This window comes from Spermophilus citellus (assembly GCF_964194105.1).
Source record: "Spermophilus citellus genome assembly, chromosome: 8".
NCBI classification, from domain to species: domain Eukaryota; kingdom Metazoa; phylum Chordata; class Mammalia; order Rodentia; family Sciuridae; genus Spermophilus; species Spermophilus citellus.
In genome coordinates this window covers 38,728,850-38,747,999 of record NC_138189.1, presented here as the reverse complement: position 1 = coordinate 38,747,999, position 19,150 = coordinate 38,728,850, and the positions used below count along the sequence as shown (strand labels likewise).

The 19,150-nt window shown below is 37.8% G+C and overlaps 1 protein-coding gene across 1 annotated transcript; it reads left to right on the top strand.

Annotated features, from left to right (window-relative positions):
* Positions 1–4,210: 4,210 nt before the first annotated feature.
* CNGA1 (cyclic nucleotide gated channel subunit alpha 1) lies at positions 4,211–17,665 on the top strand (the record flags this gene model as incomplete). Its single annotated transcript, XM_081304164.1, has 8 exons — positions 4,211–4,317; positions 5,069–5,185; positions 5,883–5,945; positions 10,398–10,439; positions 10,524–10,613; positions 12,873–12,980; positions 13,749–13,855; positions 16,251–17,665. 8 exons carry the CDS (start codon positions 4,211–4,213, stop codon positions 17,663–17,665), a joined length of 2,049 nt encoding a protein of 682 aa, XP_081160290.1.
* Between the last annotated feature and the right edge of the window lie 1,485 nt (positions 17,666–19,150).

Below are 19,150 nucleotides of genomic sequence, written 5' to 3'. Positions count from 1 at the left end.
TGTGTTAGGTTTCACCAGCTCAACACTAAGTTCTAGGGCTGTATCCCACCTGTAAATGGGGTCTTTGTACTATATAATATGTTCAAGTTTGGGTAGTGCTTGTGAAGGCTCTTAGATTGATGCTAAGCTGGGTCATGCTCAAGTCTTACAGTCACAAGGACCTGCACCAAATCAGGTGTGCACTGAGTCCCAGGCAGCACCTGGCAGTGATGAAGACCAAAACATGAATCCATCCCACTGGGGGGTCACAGTCTCTGTTTGGTATCAGGGTATTTAGAGAGAGCCACATCTGTGAGCACTGGCCTGGTGATAGTTGTACTGCCTGAGGTTAGGAGACCAATGATAGACACAGTCTCGACTAAGACTGACACTGGGTCACCTCTGAGTCTCACAGCCACATAGGCTTGCACAGTCTTGCAGAGCTGTGCTAGACCCACTCTAAAGCTGGAAACGATGTAGACTGAAACTCAAGTCTCTTTTACCCAGTGTACAGGTTTCTACTTGATGTCACAGCCAGTCTAGAGGCTCTGTCTGTGAGCTTTGGCCTCAGTTTAGGTCCTTCATTTTCTACCAGGTAGAAAATGTAGCAGATCTTGGTACAGTAATCCACTTTAATATTTTAAAGAACTTAAGTATGTGCCAAATATGGAATACAGCAGCTCTCCCGTGAACTTTTTCAAAGAGTTCACAACTTAACCAGGGAGCCAGACATGTCAGTACCTATATATCAGCCAGAGTGTAAAGAGGCAGATATAAATAACTATGGGAACAAAAAGGAGGATGTGATGAATTCTTCCTAAGCTGGAGTAATTACTAAAGTCTTCACAGAGGTCATATGTGAACTGATGTTTGAAAGACCAATAGGATTTTCCTTTGAAAATGAAAAAGGGTGTAGAATTCTGGGTTAAGGGACCAGCATAAACACAATGATAAACACGTCTGCCTAATACACTATCAAGTTCTTGCAGTGTAGAGGAATGGACAAGGCTCATTAAGGCTTCTGGGTTGTTAGAAACCTCCGCACTCTTTGCATCTAGTGAGATCAGTTCTATGTCTAATAGGAGATCCCTAAAATAGCATAAGAGTGTTCCGCATCACTTTTAACCTTGCCTTTCTTTAAATGTCTTTTAGTGCTTGTGAAGTAGGGCACTCACAGCAGTTATTTTTACTCTTTTAATAAAAGATCCATGAGTACATTTAAGGAGACAATACTTTCATTGTTTTGAAAGGTTAGACAAATGTAAAAATTTGCAATAATGGGCTGGGGTTGTGGCTCAGTGGTAGAGCATTTGCCTAGCATGTGTGAAGCCCTGGGTTCAATCCTCAGCAACATATATAAATAAATAAAGGTATTGGGTCCATCCATAACTAAATTTCTTTTAATCTACAGTAAATTATGGTATTTATTGTCCCAACCCTGTTATATTCTAGACTAAACCCCAAGCCTGATTCCAGAATAACATCCCGGAATGGGGCCCCACAGGGGAGTTTCTTTCTCTCTCACATTCTGGAAGGTGGGTAGTGTGGAAGCTCAGTGGAATTCTTTATTCATGAGCGAATCACCTTAACTGTGAGCCAAGGATCAGAAAGCCATTTCCTGTCAACTGGGCTTAAAGCCACCCAACTTCTGCTAGATCCAGTACAACATGAATTGGAGGCCTTGCCTTCAGCACCCAGAATGCTAGTGAATGCTTTTTCTTGAATGCCATAGGAAACCACAGCTGATTAAGCACACTTTGGTATTTTATTTTGCTATTTCTTACTTTACTAGCTTGGTGTCATGTAGGACCTCTACAGTTTTGCTCCACACCTACCCTGCCTGAATATTTCAAAACTGGGGTAAATCCAAATTTTTGAATAAAACCCCTATCCTCTGATACCCCCTTTTTTTTTTTGTACAAGGATTGGACCCAGGGGCACTTAACCCCTGAGCCACATCCTGAGTCTGTTTTATAAATATTTTTTATTTTGAGATAAGGTTGGACTAGTTGCTTAGGGCCTCACTAAATTGCTGAGGCTGGCTTTGAATTCTTTTTTTTTTTTTTTTAAAGAGAGAGTGAGAGAGGAGAGAGAGAGAGAGAGAGAGAGAGAGAGAGAGAGAGAGAGAGAGAGAGAGAGAGAATTTTTAATATTTATTTTTTAGTTCTCGGCGGACACAACATCTTTGTTGGTATGTGGTGCTGAGGATCGAACCCGGGCCGCACGCATGCCAGGCGAGCGCGCTACCGCTTGAGCCACATCCCCAGCCTGGCTTTGAATTCTTGATCCTCCTACCTCAGTCTCCCCAGCCCTTGGGATTAAAAGTGGGCACCATCACACCTGACTCTGGTACTTTTGAATTAAACAATGTACACCAAAAAAACTGGCCAATTGAAGTTAAGGGGATAGACTGTGTCTGTGTTCTTTTTTTTAAAATTGTTTTATTTGTTGTAAGTAGTTATACATGACAGTAGAATGCACTTTGATACATCAAATATAATGAAGTATAATTTTTCATTCTTCTGGTTGTACATGATGTAGAATCCCACTGGTCATATAGTTATATGCATACATAGTATAATAATGTCTGATTTATTCTACTATCTTTTCTACCTCCATACCCCCTCCCCTCTATACCCCTTATCTAATTAAAGTAACTCTATTCTTCCCCGGCACCCCCACCATGCCACCCCCCCCCTTGCCTTATTGTGGATCAGCAACCTCATGTCAGAGAAAACATTCGGCCTTGGTTCTTTGGGATGGGCTTATTTCACTTTGCATGATATTCTCAGCCCCATCCATTTACTGGCAAATGCCACAATTTCATTCTTCTTTAAGGCTGAATAATATTTCTTGTCTGTGTGTGTCTGTGTGTGTGTATGTGTGTGTATATATCACATGTTTTTAATCCATTCATCTATTGAAGGGCACATAGGTTGGTTCCATAGTATAGCTATTGTGAGTTGAGCTGCTATAAACATTGATGTGGCTGCATCATTGTAATATGTTGATTTTAAGTCCTTTGAGTATAAACTGAGGAGTGGAGTGGGGTAACTGGGTCAAATGGTGGTTACATTCCAAGTTTTCTGAGAAATTTCCTTCCCATCAGCGATGTGTGAGTGTACATTTTCCCCCACATCCTTGTCAACATTTACTGTTGTTCGTAATTCTTGATAATTACCATTCTGACTGGAATGAGATGAAATCTTAGAGTAGTTTTGATTTGCATGTCTCCAATTGCTAAAGATGTTGAACATTTTTTCATATACTTGTTGATCAAGTATATTTCTTCTTCTGTGAAATGTCTATTACCAAAAACATTATACAATTTAATGCAATTCCAATTAAAATCCCAATGATATTCTTTATAGAACTATAAAAAGCAATCATAAAATTCATTTGGAAAAATAAGAGACCCAGAATATCTAAAGTTATCCTTATCAAGAAGAATGAAGCATGAGGCATCAGAATACCAGACCTTAAACTATACTAAAAAGCCACAGTAACAAAAATGGCATGGTTTTGGCACCAAAACAGAGGCATAGACCAATAGGGCAGAATAGAAGATACAGAGACAAACACACATACATACAGTTATCTCATACTAGACAAAGGTGCAAAAAAAATTCACTGGAGAAAACATAGCCTATTCAATAAATGGTACTGAGAAAACTGGAAATCCACATGTAACAAAATGAAATTAAACCCCTATCTCTCACCTAGCATGAAACTCAACTCAAAGTAGATCAAAGACTTTGGCACTAGACCAGAGACCCTACACCTAATAGAAGAAAAATTAGGCTCAAATCTTAATTATGTTGGCTTAGAATCTAACTTCCTTAAGACTCCTAAAGCAGAAGAAGTAAAATCAAGAGTCAGTAAATGGGATAGATTCAAACTAAAAATCTTCTCAGCAAAGGAAACAATCAGTAATGTGGACAGAGAGCCTACAGAATTATAGAAAATATTTACCACATGAAACTCAGATACGGCATCAACCTCCAGAATATACAAAGAACTCAAAAAGCTTAACACCAGAAAAATCCAAATAACCCAATCAATAAATGGGCTGAGTCACATCTGTATTCTTTTAAAGAACAATTCTTCTGTATAATTGTAAATGAGTGTCATCACAAACTTGAAAAAGAATGATAAAGTCAAGCTTTTGATAATATACATAAAAAAGTCTTCCCACTATTAAATTATTTTCCCCTCAGATATTTAATCAACCATGAAGACAAACATTGTCAATACATGGCACTCCTTTGTGAATATTCCCAACGTGATTGTTCCAGATATTGAAAAGGAAATAAGAAGGATGGAAAATGGAGCATGCAGGTAAATCTGTACTTTTTCTTACGTATTTCTCATAGCAGCCATTGTTCTTTGATTTACCTAGGTTAAATTTCAATTTAACTTTATAATTCATAACTTTATATTTTATAATATAATTTTGTTAATTTATGTATACTTTGAAACAGTATAACTTGTATAGCCAATGAACACAGATAATATTGTGATACATTTTTCAGAAGCACACCAAAATTTCTTTAGTCATTGACAGGTACTTTCCTCATGAAATACTTCAAGTTTAAACCGATGACATTGCCATAGATGAATGTGAAAAAGTACATGGAGTAGAAATGTTACTAATATGATTTAAAAGTATAAAGTGGTCACCTATAAACTAACAGAAGGTGTGTGTAAATGTGGTTGAATTTTTTGTGTGTATGGAAAGAAGGGAATATGAAGACAATTCAACTATATAATACAACTATATAATAAGATTTAAAACTCAGATATCTCACTTTCTGTTTGATAAATGTCAACATCAACCAATGCATTGAATAAGAATGTGGAAGTCCATTTAATTACAGGTTTCTTAATTAAATGAGTTTTACTGTATTATGCATATGCTCTATAGAATACTGTGTATTCTGTGCAGTTTTTAGCCCAATCTAATTTAAAATTGTGTTAGTTGAAGAGGGAAAGAAAGAAGGGAGGCGTGTGTCCCTCTTATGAGAAATGTTGCTCCTCCTCCATGGTTGAAAACTAATTGAATACATTTTTGCCTCCTGTTGAGCTGTAGCTCCCTTTCTGACCATGATGACAGTGCCTCTATATCTGAAGAATCAGAGAATGAGAGATTCCAGGCAAGAGGCTCCTTTAAAAACAACTCATGCAGAATGGGAGAACCATCACAGAGGTGAGCAGTAGATCTGGTCCCTCAGGACATGGTTTTAACTGTTATTTGGACAAGAAGTCTTCTACTCCATTTAAAGATTGGGCTGGGCAAACGTTCCTGTGTCCAGATACTATGCAGGATCTCCGGAGTAACCTGCTCCTTCAGTTCTAATCCTTGCCCTCTATGGGAAAACTGCCACTGCCTGCACATTGGATTCCAAGTCACACATGCACAGTTGGTCATTTCCCCTGAGACTCTTCCCCTGAGACAGTCATGATGCAACATGTGGCTGTGAGGGTGTGGAAGGAGGCATTGCTGTGGATCAGGGGTTCCCATTCTATGAAAATTATTTACTCTTACTTTGCTTTTTTCCTTCCCACAGCTTTCCCACTGTTTTTGTTTTCTCCTTTTCCTATCTTACCTGACTTATCTTAAATCATTTGTTAGGAGTTAGTGACATAAAACTTAGTTCACCTGAAGGCAAAGGAAGATGCTTGGTATGAACATTTACCAACAGTCATTAACTAAACACTCTTGTTTGAAACACTGGTATTTGGGAAACGTGTGCTTCACAGAGGCTCTATATTTTCAAAAATCATCTAGGAAATCTTTAATAGTGAGTAGAAACTGAAAAATATTTGTGCTTTAAACCCTTTTTGCTTACAGTGGAAATTATACAGGTGGCAATCATGATTTCATGGTATATTTTGTTTCCCAGGGAGCGATACCTGCCTGGTGCCATGGCACTTTTCAATGTCAACAACAGCAGCAATAAGGAACAGTAAGTAATTTACAATAGAAAAATCAAAGTTTGTCTTAAAGAAAACTAGTAAATCTGATATTTAGTATATCTAAATCTGATACAGAGCAAATCAGGCAAATCATCTAATAGAATAACAGTGATGGTATTCTATTATTTAGGTTTTTGTTGGTGTTATTTACATCATATTAAAAGTAGTATTTATTTATTTATTAATTTATTTGAATGTATGTAGAAAACACTTGTCTACCGTATGCATTCAAATGCTCTCCCTTGAGGGTAGAGTGGCTGACAAAAGGACATGAAACCTGATTAGTTCTTTCCAGTCTGAACCAATGTATCTTACTTAGGTCAAGTTCCTTATGAGATGATCTAGATGGAGGTTTGTGTGCAGATGTTTATTAGGAATTCTTTGGGGGACAATATCTGGAAGGGAGTTGGGGGGTAGAATTGGGCAGAGGAAGAAGCTGAATTTCTGAGAATAGTTGATATACAATGTGATCCTATGAGGAGCTTTGGAGCATGGATGGCCTTTAAGAGTTGTCCCATGTTTAGATTAAAGGACTGTGCCTTTTACCCATGTACAGTCATTGGATAAGGGCTGGCCCTAGGAAGTGGGGGCATAACATTGAGCATAGTGGTTTCCTTCAGCCAAAGCCAACCAAAAGATAGGTAAAACTGTCAATTATAAGCAACCAATAGTCTTGGAAAGCAAAGAATAAATACCTGAAATCTGTGCACCATGGAATTCAGCCAGCCCCCCTGTGCATGGCTCAGATCCACTTTTCTTTGTGTAGAAAATTTACTCATCTGGGCATATCTCCTCCAGGATTCTAGTTGTTCTTTTTTCCTGGGGAAGCTATTAAGAGGAAGGTCAATGGATACATTAAGGTCCTTGACAACTGCAGCTGGTTTTGAGGATTTGACTAAAATTCCCCATCTCCTCCAACTCATTCTAGGGTCCTTTCTGCCTTTGTCAGAACCTATGTTGCCATACATGAATTACTTGGTGGAATAATACAGACACTGATCCTTGAAGGATTTGAGTCACTGGGCATGATGCCCTTCTTGGGTCATGGCTACTATACTTGTCCACTTACTACCAAATCTGGAGAATGCTTAAAGATACTACAGTGGATCACTTGGGTGCCACACATATTTTTCATTCCTTCATTGTACATGAGCAGCACTATCTGATGATCAAGATCAATGACTTGGCAGTATGGTGACTCTTCCTTGCTTATTGGATTCTTGGCATAAGGGATCCAAAGTGGCTGGGAATAGTGATAGCTTGATGTTTAATGGAACTTCAATCATGTAGCCTGGGAGAGGCATGACACCTGCCCCCTCTCCCCAAGAAACCAGGACCTCTAGACTCACAGAGCCTAAAGTTGCAGGAATGGAAAGTATGTTGTCTCTCCTTACTTAGACTCCTTGGTTCCTAGACTCATGTATTCTATATAAGCATAGGCCATCATCTAATGACCATGGATCCTTCATCTATATAGTATCTTAGAGAGTGTCACCTCACCTTCCTGGGGTCTGAACTCTAAGATGGCATTTCAGCTTTGCCTTTAAAAGGCCACTCCAAACCTCTATCACATCATCAGCTTCTGAGTGGGGCAGCATATGATAGGACCACTGAATCCATACTCAGCGTTCAATGCCACATTTTCTTTGCTGTAAAGAAGATCCTCTGATCCAAAATAATGTTATGCAGTATTGTCAGAGCTGCCACATAGGAGCTGAGTGCCCCCTAGCACTGAGCGATGGAAATGTGGAGACTGGCTTTCCTGACCAGGAAGCAGGTGGATCCCCATCCTCACTGAACAGAGGAACAAAGCTTTGGGAGTAGGCATCACCCAGTGGAGTGGGCTGCCTTCTTGTTCCTTTGTAATACTACCCCTGACCTTTTTTGGAAAGAACATTCCATGGAACCTCTCTTTGTGTGTCCCCTCTACCTAAGAATAAAGAATTCAGGTGGTGTTCTATCTTTTCAATAGATCCCTAAGATGGAGAAAAAGGCCAAAGAAAAAGGTATTTTCTGTCTGTAATTATTTTGTGCCAACCCAAATTCACCTGGAGTGATCCTGACTGATTAGTTTTGTGTCGAGGCACCATATTCTATTTAAGTGGATCATAGTTTGTTTGTTTGTTTGTTTGGTTTTTTGGTACTGAGGATTGAATCCAGGGCAACTTAACCACTGAGCCACATTCCCAGATTACCGCCCTCCCCCCATTTAAATATATTTTATTTAGAGAAGGGATTTTGCTAAATTGCTTAGGGCCTTACTAAGTTGCTAAGGCTGACTTTGAACTCATGATTAAGCCATTAAAATAATGACACTGGTTAAAGCTTGTGATAAACAAAGCAAAATAAACCGTGTGTGTGTGTGTGTGTGTGTATAAATTATATCTATATATTTGGTGTCCCTTCATAGTGGCAAGGGTCCAGTGTAGTTATCTTGAAGAGTGCTATATTAGAATCATAGCACTGGCCTCTGTAACTGGCAGGTTGGATATTCAACCTTGGTGAGTGGGAAGCCACATGCTGGACCCATCTCTGCTACCATTGTGGCTCCATTTATATCCACATTCTGCCAGCATTGAAAATGCTGATGCAAGAGGTTGACTTTATCAACTGGCTGAATCAGTCGGTCTGCTTGTTTGTTTTGTACCTTTTCTGTGGTACCTGCTACTTGATGGACATTAAAAAGGGATACAAAGATTTTCAGTCTTGGTGCGTGTGTTCATAAATCCATTCATTCTGCTTCTTCTCCAGAACTATTTTCCTTGATCTTTCAATCTTTTTTCATCTAGGTACTTGACCAACCAGTCAAGGCATTTGTGACTGCCCATAAATCCTCACATATTCTTAAGCTAAATCATTTTTTCCATACAAAAGTGAATGACCCATACAAGCAAAGAAATGAAAAATTGTGCTCCATTTGTGTACTATAAATCAAAATGCATTCTGCTGTCATGTATAACAAATTAGGACAAATTAATTAATTAATTTTAAAAAGCAGCCAGGTGCTGTGGCACATGCCTGTAATCCCAGAGGCTTGGGAGGCTGAGGTAGGAGGATCTCGAGTTCAAAGCCAGCCTCAGCAACAGCAAGGCACTAAGCAACTCAGTGAGACCCTGTCTCTAAATAAAATACAAAATAGGGCTGGGGGTGTGGCTCAGTGGTCTAGTGAAACTGAGTCCAATCTCTGGTACCAAAAAAAAAAAAAAAAGTAAATGACTGTATTGTTTGAAGATGTGCCACAGGGGAGATTAATCTTACCACTGTGTTTTAAGGCTACCTCTAAGTGAGGCTATAGTACAGATACAGCTTATTTTTATCTTGCATTCATTCACATGCCAAGTGATCTACTTATTGGCCATGCTCCATCAGTTGATTCTAAAGAACTCTGCATATGGGGCTGGGTATATAGCTTACTGGGTAGAGTGCTTGCTTTGCATGCACAAGGCCCTGGGTTCTAATCCCTAGCATCACCAAAAAAAAAAAAAAAAAAAAAAGAACTCTCCATATGGCCCTAGGTGGCAACTTAGACATAGGTGATGATGTAACCATGGTAATTGACATGGGGGGTCAACAAAATCCATGGGTCAATCCTTGGCTTCCCATGGATCTGATCTCTTAACATCTGCTTGGACAGTTTACCTCTTCCCTCTGTTTCATGCTTAATCTTAGATATACTACTCAATCATATGATTCCCAATCTTACAACTTGGATGGATTAACGCAGAGTTGTGTGTGTGTGTGTGTGTGTGTGTGTGTGATGCTGGAGATTGAACCCAGGGCCTTGTGCATGTGAGGCAAGCACTCTGCCAGCTGAGCTATATCTCCAGCTCTTTCTTACTATTCATGAAAAATTACTTTAGTTAGGATTATTTTTTCTAAAGAAAATTTGTGGCATTTCTTAAAATTCTCTATGCTTGGGGCTGGGGTCATGGCCCAGTGGTAGAGTGCTCGCCTAGTGTGTGTGAGGCATTGTGTTTGATTCTCAGCACCACATATAAATAAATAAATTAATTAAAGGCCCATGGACAACTAAAAAAAATATTTTAAAAAATTCTCTGTGCTTTTATTTAAGGATGAATACAAATTATATCAAGAGGCTTAAATTCTAAATTATTATTTTTAAAATAAATCAATACCTTGGAAGTGTACTCTCTTGAACTATTGTTTCTTAAGTTGACTTCTTGGAATTTTGCCTTTAATTCCTTCCATTTTCTTTAATTTTCCATATCAATTAACCTGGGAACTTTTGCTTATTTTATTATATGGGTAAGTGTCCACTTTTTTTTTATAGAAATCTCCATTAAGAGACTAAATTTCTAGTTTCTGAACACTGGGGCAGGTTTTTAAATGCAAGGCTGAGAATTTTCTTTATAGAAAAGTAAAACAGAATGAAAGTCAGAGTGAAATATGATCATGTGACAGAGGTATTGTTTCTTCTTTAGAGAACCAAAAGAAAAAAAGAAAAAGAAAAAAGAGAAAAAGAGGTAAGTGAGACTTTGGCACAAATGTCCCCATATATTTTGGCCCATACATTTTCATTTTTTAATACTATATACTCAATCTTTCAGCAAGTCTGATGATAAAAATAAAAAGGAGCCAGAGAAGAAAAAGAAGAAGGAAAAGAAAAAAGAGAAGAAAAACAAAGATAAAAAAGAAGAGTAAGTTTTTTTTATTTGTATTGAAATTAGAAATGAATTTGTTGTGGGTTTTAGATGTAGGAATAATTTCCCATAATATAAAGTAGAAGAAACTTTATAATAAAGAAACCCTGTGTAAAGAATAAGTGTCTCTAAATATTTAAAAATAAATATTTAAAATTAATTATTATCAAATGTGAATTAAAACTTTTTTCTAAGTTCCGTAAAATTAGCTATTTTTTCTAAGTTCCCTAAAATTAGAAAACTATTAGTTTTCTCATCAAGACTTTTTGCAATTATGGATAACTGCAAAAGTCTTCTACAAGCATTGGTGAAGATAAACTTATCACTGAGAAATACTTAGGTTCGAGGAGAACTGGCTACCTAGAATCTTACATCACCAAACTGAAATAAGAATTTAATAATTTCATTAATGCTTTTGAGTAATAAATACTGTATGTAAATACTCCAAAGTAAAGAATGATTATTGAAAAAGCATGCCTACTTTTGAGAGCAGTAAGAATGCTATCAAAACACCAGCCTCTTTCTTGTATTCTTTCTAAAACAAACAGTTGAAAGCTAAAAATTCATAAGGCAAAGGTCAAGTGGCATTTGAAAGCTCTTTTTACTTTCTATTAAAGACAAATTGTTTTATGAACTTACTTTGAATTCTTTACTAAACAAAGGTTTCATCCTGTGACTGTTTAGGATGGTGTTGAGGTTTGTATAAGGAGACAAGTCCTTAAAAATACAGTCTTGTTTGAAAGAGAATAATATCATGGCATTTGCAGGTAAATGGATGGAATTGGAGAACATAATCATAAGTGAAGTTAGCCAATCCCAAAAAACCAAATGCTAATGTTTTCTCTGATATAAGGAGGCTGATTCATAATGGGGTTGCGGGGGGAGCATGGGTGTATTAGATGAACTCTAGATAAAGCAAAGGGGAGAGAGGAGAAGGGAGGGGGCATGGGTGTAGGAAAGACAGTGGAATGAAATGGGCATCATTACCCTAAGTACATGTATGAAGACATGAAATGTGTGACTCTACTTTGTGTACAATCAGAGATATGAAAAACTGGGCTCTGTATGTGAAATATGAACTGTAATGCATTCTGCTGTCATACATAACAAACCAGAATAAAAAAAAATATGAGGGCTGGGATTGTGGCTCAGCGGTAGAGCGCTCATCTAGCATGAGCGAGGCCCTGGGTTTGATCCTCAGCACCACATAAAAATAAATAAGTTAATTAAAGGTATCATGTCCATCTACAACTAAAAAAAAATTAAAAAAAATACAGGCTTGGACCAGAACATTCAAAAATAGTGTCCATTTCACCATATGTTTCCTTCCTGCCTTCTTCTTGCCCTTTATCACCACGCTTAAAGAATCTTCCTCCTTGGGGCTGGAGTTGTGGCTTGGTGGTAGAGCACTTGCCTAGCATGTGTGAAGCCCTGGGTTTGATTCTCAGCACCACATATAAATAAATGAATAAAATAAAGGTCCATCAACATCTAAAAAGAAATATTTAAAATAAAAAAAAAGGGGCTGGGGATGTGGCTCAAGTGGTAGCGCGCTCGCCTGGCATGCGTGCGACCCGGGTTCGATCCTCAGCACCACATACAAACAAGGATGTTGTGTCCGCCAAGAACTAAAAAATAAATATTAAAAATTCTCTCTCTCTCTCTCTCTCTCTCTCTCTCCCCCCTCTCTCACTCTCTCTTTAAAAAAAAATAAAATAAAATAAAAAAAAGAATCTTCCTCCATGCTGGTGAATAAGGCCTTTGTATTAGGTTGTGTTAGATTATTCTTTCTTTACAGATGAGAAAGAAGTCAGGAGTCTTTCCTCCCCACACACAATGTGTTTCTGGTCACTTTGTTACGTGATTGAGAAGGGGTGGCAAATTCACTATTCTTCTACCACCCATAAACTTCCCAACGAGTCTGTGGAACATCTGTGGTTTTCTGTAATCTATGCTACTCTTCCCTCTTAGGGGATGGGGTATAGAAGTGACTGCAGCATTACAGTAAAACCAGGGCCTTAATAAAATTGAATATATGGTTTAATATAATACTGGTAGTTTATCTATCCACCCCTCACTCATCAGTTTCTTATGCCTAGTGCACTTACCAAGCTAACCTTCTGACTTCAGGGTTAACTTATTCAGCTTACTCCTATTTCATTAATTGTGGGAGGTAGGCGTGACCACATTCGATATGGTAAATAAAAATGTTCTTGTTTCTTGGTAACCTTCCTCTTCATTTCTACTTGCCGCTAGGGAGAAGAAAGAAGTTGTGATTATTGATCCCTCAGGAAACTCATACTACAACTGGCTGCTTTGCATCTCCTTACCTGTGATGTACAACTGGACGATGCTTATTGCAAGGTGTTCATATATTTTTTTGTGAATCTCAGTCTACTTCTAATGTCCAAGTTTACTGACTAAACAATTTGACCTAGAGCTCTTCAGGACATACCTTCCCTACCACAGGTTGTAAAGGGAGTCTGAATTATTCTCAATGTGTTTTCCTGAGACCAGGAGAAGGTGCTTTGGTTCTCAATATACTTGGACCTTCAGTATGGGGATGGCAAGTGTGTGTGGGGGGGTACTTTTAAACTTCTGATTGCTCTATCATGTATTTAGAAGATTAGGAGATATATATATATACATATATATATATATAGGAAACCTATCAAGGGTCTAGTGTCTTCAGACGATAGATATCTCAGCCATCCACAACCAAGCATGATTTCCTTAAGTATTTTGTATTCAGAGAGAGAACATAAACTGATGATCACTGAATTTCATCTGATATATCTTGACTTTAACTTGAGGTCATTTATTCTTATTTGATATTTTTACTGACTAGGGTTAATGAGAAGAATGTTGGAGTTCAAAAATATGAGAAAAATATTTGAACTACTCAAGGAAAGATTTGGGAAAGCCATGATTGATCAAATACATTCTAAGAATCCCTCCTAAGCCTTAGCGTATTATACTTCTCAAATTATAAATGGACAAATTTATTGATCAAATACATTATAAGAATCCCTCCTAAGCCTTAGCGTATTATACTTCTCAAATTATAAATGGACAAAATTCACTTCAGTTAATTTCTACTTCACTTTATTTATATAAGTTTTTCTTTTACAGAGCATGTTTTGATGAACTTCAATCTGATTACCTAGGATACTGGCTTGTTTTGGATTACATATCAGATATAATCTATCTTATTGATATGTTTGTACGAACAAGGACAGGTAAATATGTTTAGTTTTGGATATTCTAGAATTTAATGTCTTTTCCTCTATTAAAAGATTTGAAATTTCTGTATCTGAGTATTCTTTAAAATAAATTCACAAAAATCTGTTTTAGAGGAAAAAGCACTTCTCTTGAAAATTACAATTACTCTTAAAAATAAGAGTAATTATGTTCTCACTGGCCATCTTAGGCCACTCCAAGTGATTCAGAAAGATGTTAGTTACTAGGTAACCTTTTGAGCAGGAACTGGTGGTTTTCCTCCATTTTCCTGTTCATTAGGTCTATGCCAGGTGAGAGGACTGGAGAGAACAGAAATATTCTGCCAACTCTTTCTGGGGAAAGGATAATTACTGCGTAATTAGGAAATCCTTTGGAAAGGCAGGGGAAACATTGTTTTAACCAGCAGAGCCATATTAGATATTTTGTAGAAAACATGAACTTTGTGATTCATGGTGGGGCATGATTGACCAGGGGCAGCTTCTTATTTCACGTGCTCTTGGCCTATAAGTTACGAGTTCCTTGTTTTTGCATTGCTCTCCACATACATGTGTAACTAGTGTATGCAGAGGAGAAGTTTTTGAGACTATTATAGAATATTGAGGCATTTTTTAAATATCAGTGCCCTGGTGTAATGCTCCAATTATTCTGTCCTTTTTCCATTATAGAAATAGGAACAAATGTTTTGTCCTAATGTGATATATCACAGCGCTGAAATTCTGGGTTTAACAAAAACAAGGCCTATGGTAAATAGCATAGAAGGAAAGATCCCAAGTAACTAGGTATGAGGGACAGTAATGCCCTGCCCCCATCAAGGGAAAAGATGAGAGATGAAAATGCAGCCTCATAGAGACTTATACTTCACATGAAATGGGCAGGGCACACATGCAAAATGGACAGCAGGGCAGATACCCAAGCAGACACCCAAGTTTCCAAGGTAGGCCTAGGATTCTGTCAAGAGAGTGGCATGAGTTATTAGGTGTAGGGCCAGAGTGTTCAAGACACTTTTGAAGATCTGTGTATATTTGGAAAAGCAAACTATTTTTTTCTTACTCTACTCTCAACACAATACATTTGTGTCTACCAAAATGTATGTGGGGAAACTCCACATACCAAGCAATTCTGCAACATCAGTTGGGTATTCTTCAATTAAACTCAATTCTGACACTAACTGGAAGCAGTGCAGACCCCATATGTTAGGGGCTCAATCCCACAAGACACTCCCCCACTTCAGATGACAACTTCAGCTTGTGACCCACCAGCTATAAAATCAGGGTTCTCATAATCCCCTCCTCAGTTTCAATGATTTGTTCATATGGCTCACAGAACTCTGGGAAACACATTTACTAGTTTTTTGTGTGTGTTAATAAAGGATATGACGAATGATTCAGATGAATGGTCAGATGAAAAGATCCATAAGGCGAAGTCTAGAAGGGTCCCAAAAGCAGGGGCTTTGGTCTCCATGGAATTGGGGTGTGCAACTCTTCCAGCACCATACATCTTGGCCAACCTGGAAGCTCTCTGAGTCCCATAGTTAGATATATTAACTAATATATTGGCTAGCACCGTGGCGCACACCTGTAATCCCAGTGGTTTGGGAGGCAGAGGCAGGAGGATCACGAGTTTAAAGCCAGCCTCAGCTGTTTAGTGAGGCGCTAAGCAACTCAGTGAGAACCTGTCTCTAAACAAAATACAAAATATGGCTAGTGATGTGGCTCAGTGGTCAAGTGCCCCTGAGTTCAATCCCCAGTACCCCCTCCCAAAAAATGCCTAATATATTAACTTAATCTCCACCCCTTCTCCCTTTCCTGGAGAAAGTTGAGGCTGAAAGTTCCAAGCTTCTAAACATGGCTTATTTTTTCTGGTGATCAGCCCCCTCTAGGAGTTGCTTTCTTAGAATAAAAGACTCTTATCACCCAGAAAATTCCAAGGGATTAGGACCTCTATGTTAGGAATTGGGGTCAAATGTCAAATATCAGAACAAAAGCTGCAACTAGCACTCCTGTTGCTCAGAAAATTATAAGGATTTTAAGAACTCTGTACCAGAAACAAGGACAAAAACCAAATATGTAATTTGTTATATCACACTATTACAAGAATATGAATGCTTTCTATGAAAGAGATGACTTTACCTGAATAGGGATTCTGAATCCTGAGAGATTTGTGTACATATACACAAATCTCTCACTTTCACACTTACAAAGTTCCACTTTTTATTTTCTCAACAGACTATATGTCCACAGGCATATATTGATTGATACTCATGTTACATATTACATTGATGAAGGCAAATGAATTGTTGTTTTGACCTTAACAAAGTTGAGAGTTACTTTAGAAAGAATCACAACAGCCTAAAAAAGAAAAAAAATCAAATTGATTTTTTTATTTTTATTTTAGGTTATCTAGAACAAGGATTGCTGGTGAAAGAAAAAGGGAAACTCATAAAGAAATATACATCAGGTTTGCAATTTAAACTTGATGTTCTGTCAATGATACCAACTGATCTGATATATTTTAAGTTAGGGTGGAACTATCCCGAAGTTCGATTGAATAAGCTGTTAAGGATCTCTCGTATGTTTGAGTTCTTCCAGAGAACAGAAACAAGGACAAACTATCCAAACGTCTTTAGGATTTCTAACCTTGTTATGTACATCATCATCATTATCCATTGGAATGCATGTGTGTATTACTCTATTTCGAAAGCTATTGGATTTGGTAACGATACATGGGTCTACCCTGATATTAATGATCCTGAATTTGGCCGTTTGTCTAGAAAATATGTATACAGCCTTTACTGGTCTACACTGACTTTGACTACCATTGGTGAAACACCACCTCCTGTTCTGGACTCTGAATATATCTTTGTGGTGGTTGATTTTTTAATTGGAGTTTTAATTTTTGCTACCATTGTTGGTAACATAGGTTCTATGATTTCCAACATGAATGCAGCAAGGGCAGAATTTCAATCAAGAGTTGATGCTGTCAAGCAATACATGAATTTTCGAAATGTAGGCAAAGATATGGAAAAGAGGGTAATTAAATGGTTCGACTACCTGTGGACTAACAAAAAAACAGTTGATGAAAAAGAAGTCTTGAAGTATCTGCCTGATAAACTAAGGGCAGAAATTGCCATCAATGTTCACTTAGACACATTAAGAAAGGTGCGTATTTTTGCTGACTGTGAAGCTGGTTTGTTGGTGGAGTTGGTCTTGAAATTACAACCCCAAGTCTATAGTCCTGGAGACTACATATGCAAGAAAGGGGATATTGGAAGAGAGATGTACATCATCAAGGAAGGCAAACTTGCTGTGGTGGCAGATGATGGAATCACTCAGTTTGTGGTGTTGAGTGATGGCAGCTACTTTGGTGAGATTAGCATTCTTAACATTAAAGGTAGCAAAGCTGGCAATCGAAGAACTGCCAATATCAAAAGTATTGGCTACTCAGACCTGTTCTGTCTGTCAAAAGATGACCTCATGGAAGCTCTAACGGAGTACCCGGATGCCAAAACTATGCTGGAGGAGAAAGGGAAGCAAATTCTAATGAAAGATGGTCTACTGGATGAAAGCATTGCAAATGCTGGTAGTAGTCCTAAAGACCTTGAAGAGAAGGTCACTCGAATGGAGGGGTCAGTAGATCTCCTGCAAACACGGTTTGCCAGGATCCTGGCTGAGTATGAGTCAATGCAACAGAAACTGAAGCAAAGGTTAACCAAGATCGAGAAATTTCTGAAACCAGTCATTGACACAGATTTTTCAGCTCTCGAGGGAGCTGAGGTAGAAAGTGGACCCACAGACTCTACACTGGACTGAAAAACTGATCATTAACAAGAATACACACATCTTGTGATCCTTTTGATCATGTGACCTAAGGCAAATGAAATTTGGAAGAATAGGAAGCCACAGTTGGGAAATTTTTCCATAAGGAAAATTGTGCTTGGGTGCATGACACAAGGCCCTATACTCACTGTAAGGAACTATGATTATGGAATTAACGTATCTCAGGATTTTTCACAGTGTATAATGTGCAAGGACATAAACTGATAAATTTATCAGTGTCTGTATCTTCTAATTTTTTTTTCATATCACTTCCTGTGCTGGACTCTGAGTATGTCTTTGTCGTGGCTAATTTCTTAATTGGAATTTTCATTTTTTGCTCTCATTGTTGGTAACATAGTTTTATGATTTCCAACATGAATGCAGCCTTCTATGTTCCTTTTATGTAATATTATTTATAAAAGTGAGTAAGTATCCCTCACTTGCAGGCTATTTGCATTGTTGAGGAATAAAATATATTCAGAGTAACTGGGAGTTACTGTGTGTATCATGTCGGGCATACCATTTTTCAGAAGAATTAGAATGCAATAAAGTAACATGAGTTATGAAACTATAGTGAATATGAATTTATTGATAATTTAGTAGGGAGTTAGGGTCTTAACTCTTTTCAAGGTCATTTTAAGGACACTAGCCATTGTGATAGTCTAGAACTCAGGGTGGTAGGGAGAAACGTCTTATAGATAAATCATGAAAAGTCAGATTTCACTATATGAATATATTCATACACACAAATATTGAAATATATAATATTGAAAATCATAAAATGTTATAGAAATTCTTTTTTAAAATATTTATTTTTTAGTTATAGGTGGACACAATATCTTTATTTTTTATTTTTATGTGGTACTGAGGATAGAACCCAGTGTCTCGTGCATGCTAGGCAAGCACTCTACCCTTGAGCCACAACCCCAGCCCTAGAAATTCTTTATAATAAAATGTTAAAATTCTCTGAGTCTTAAGGCCTGACAGCTATTATCTATTTCTTTGCCTGGCCAGTAGTGAGAAAAACAGATAAAAGTAATAATAGTATTGGGTGATTAACAGGGAAAGCTGTGGTAATGTTAGAAAAGGAGAACTAGAAGTTGTGTACAGCAGCATGGGCGTTACCTAGGTGCTTCTTAAAAATGCAGAATCCCAGAGCTGGGGATGTAACTAAGTGTAGAGTGCTTGATTAGCATTTAGGAGACCCTAAATGCATTCCCCAGCACTGCAAGGGAGAAAGCAGGAAAGAGAAAGAGGAAGGCTCTGCTCCATACCCATTGCATCAGAATCTGCACTTTAGTAAGATCCCTATATGATTCATATCCACATTGAAGCTTGAGAAACATGTATCTAGAGAATCATAAAGGAGGTAATAAGAGGATAGTTCTAAGGGGAAAAAAAGAAAGAAAAGAAAAGGGAACTTTCTAATAAATGTGTGAACACATTGGAACACACTGCTAATCAATCACACAACTCAGT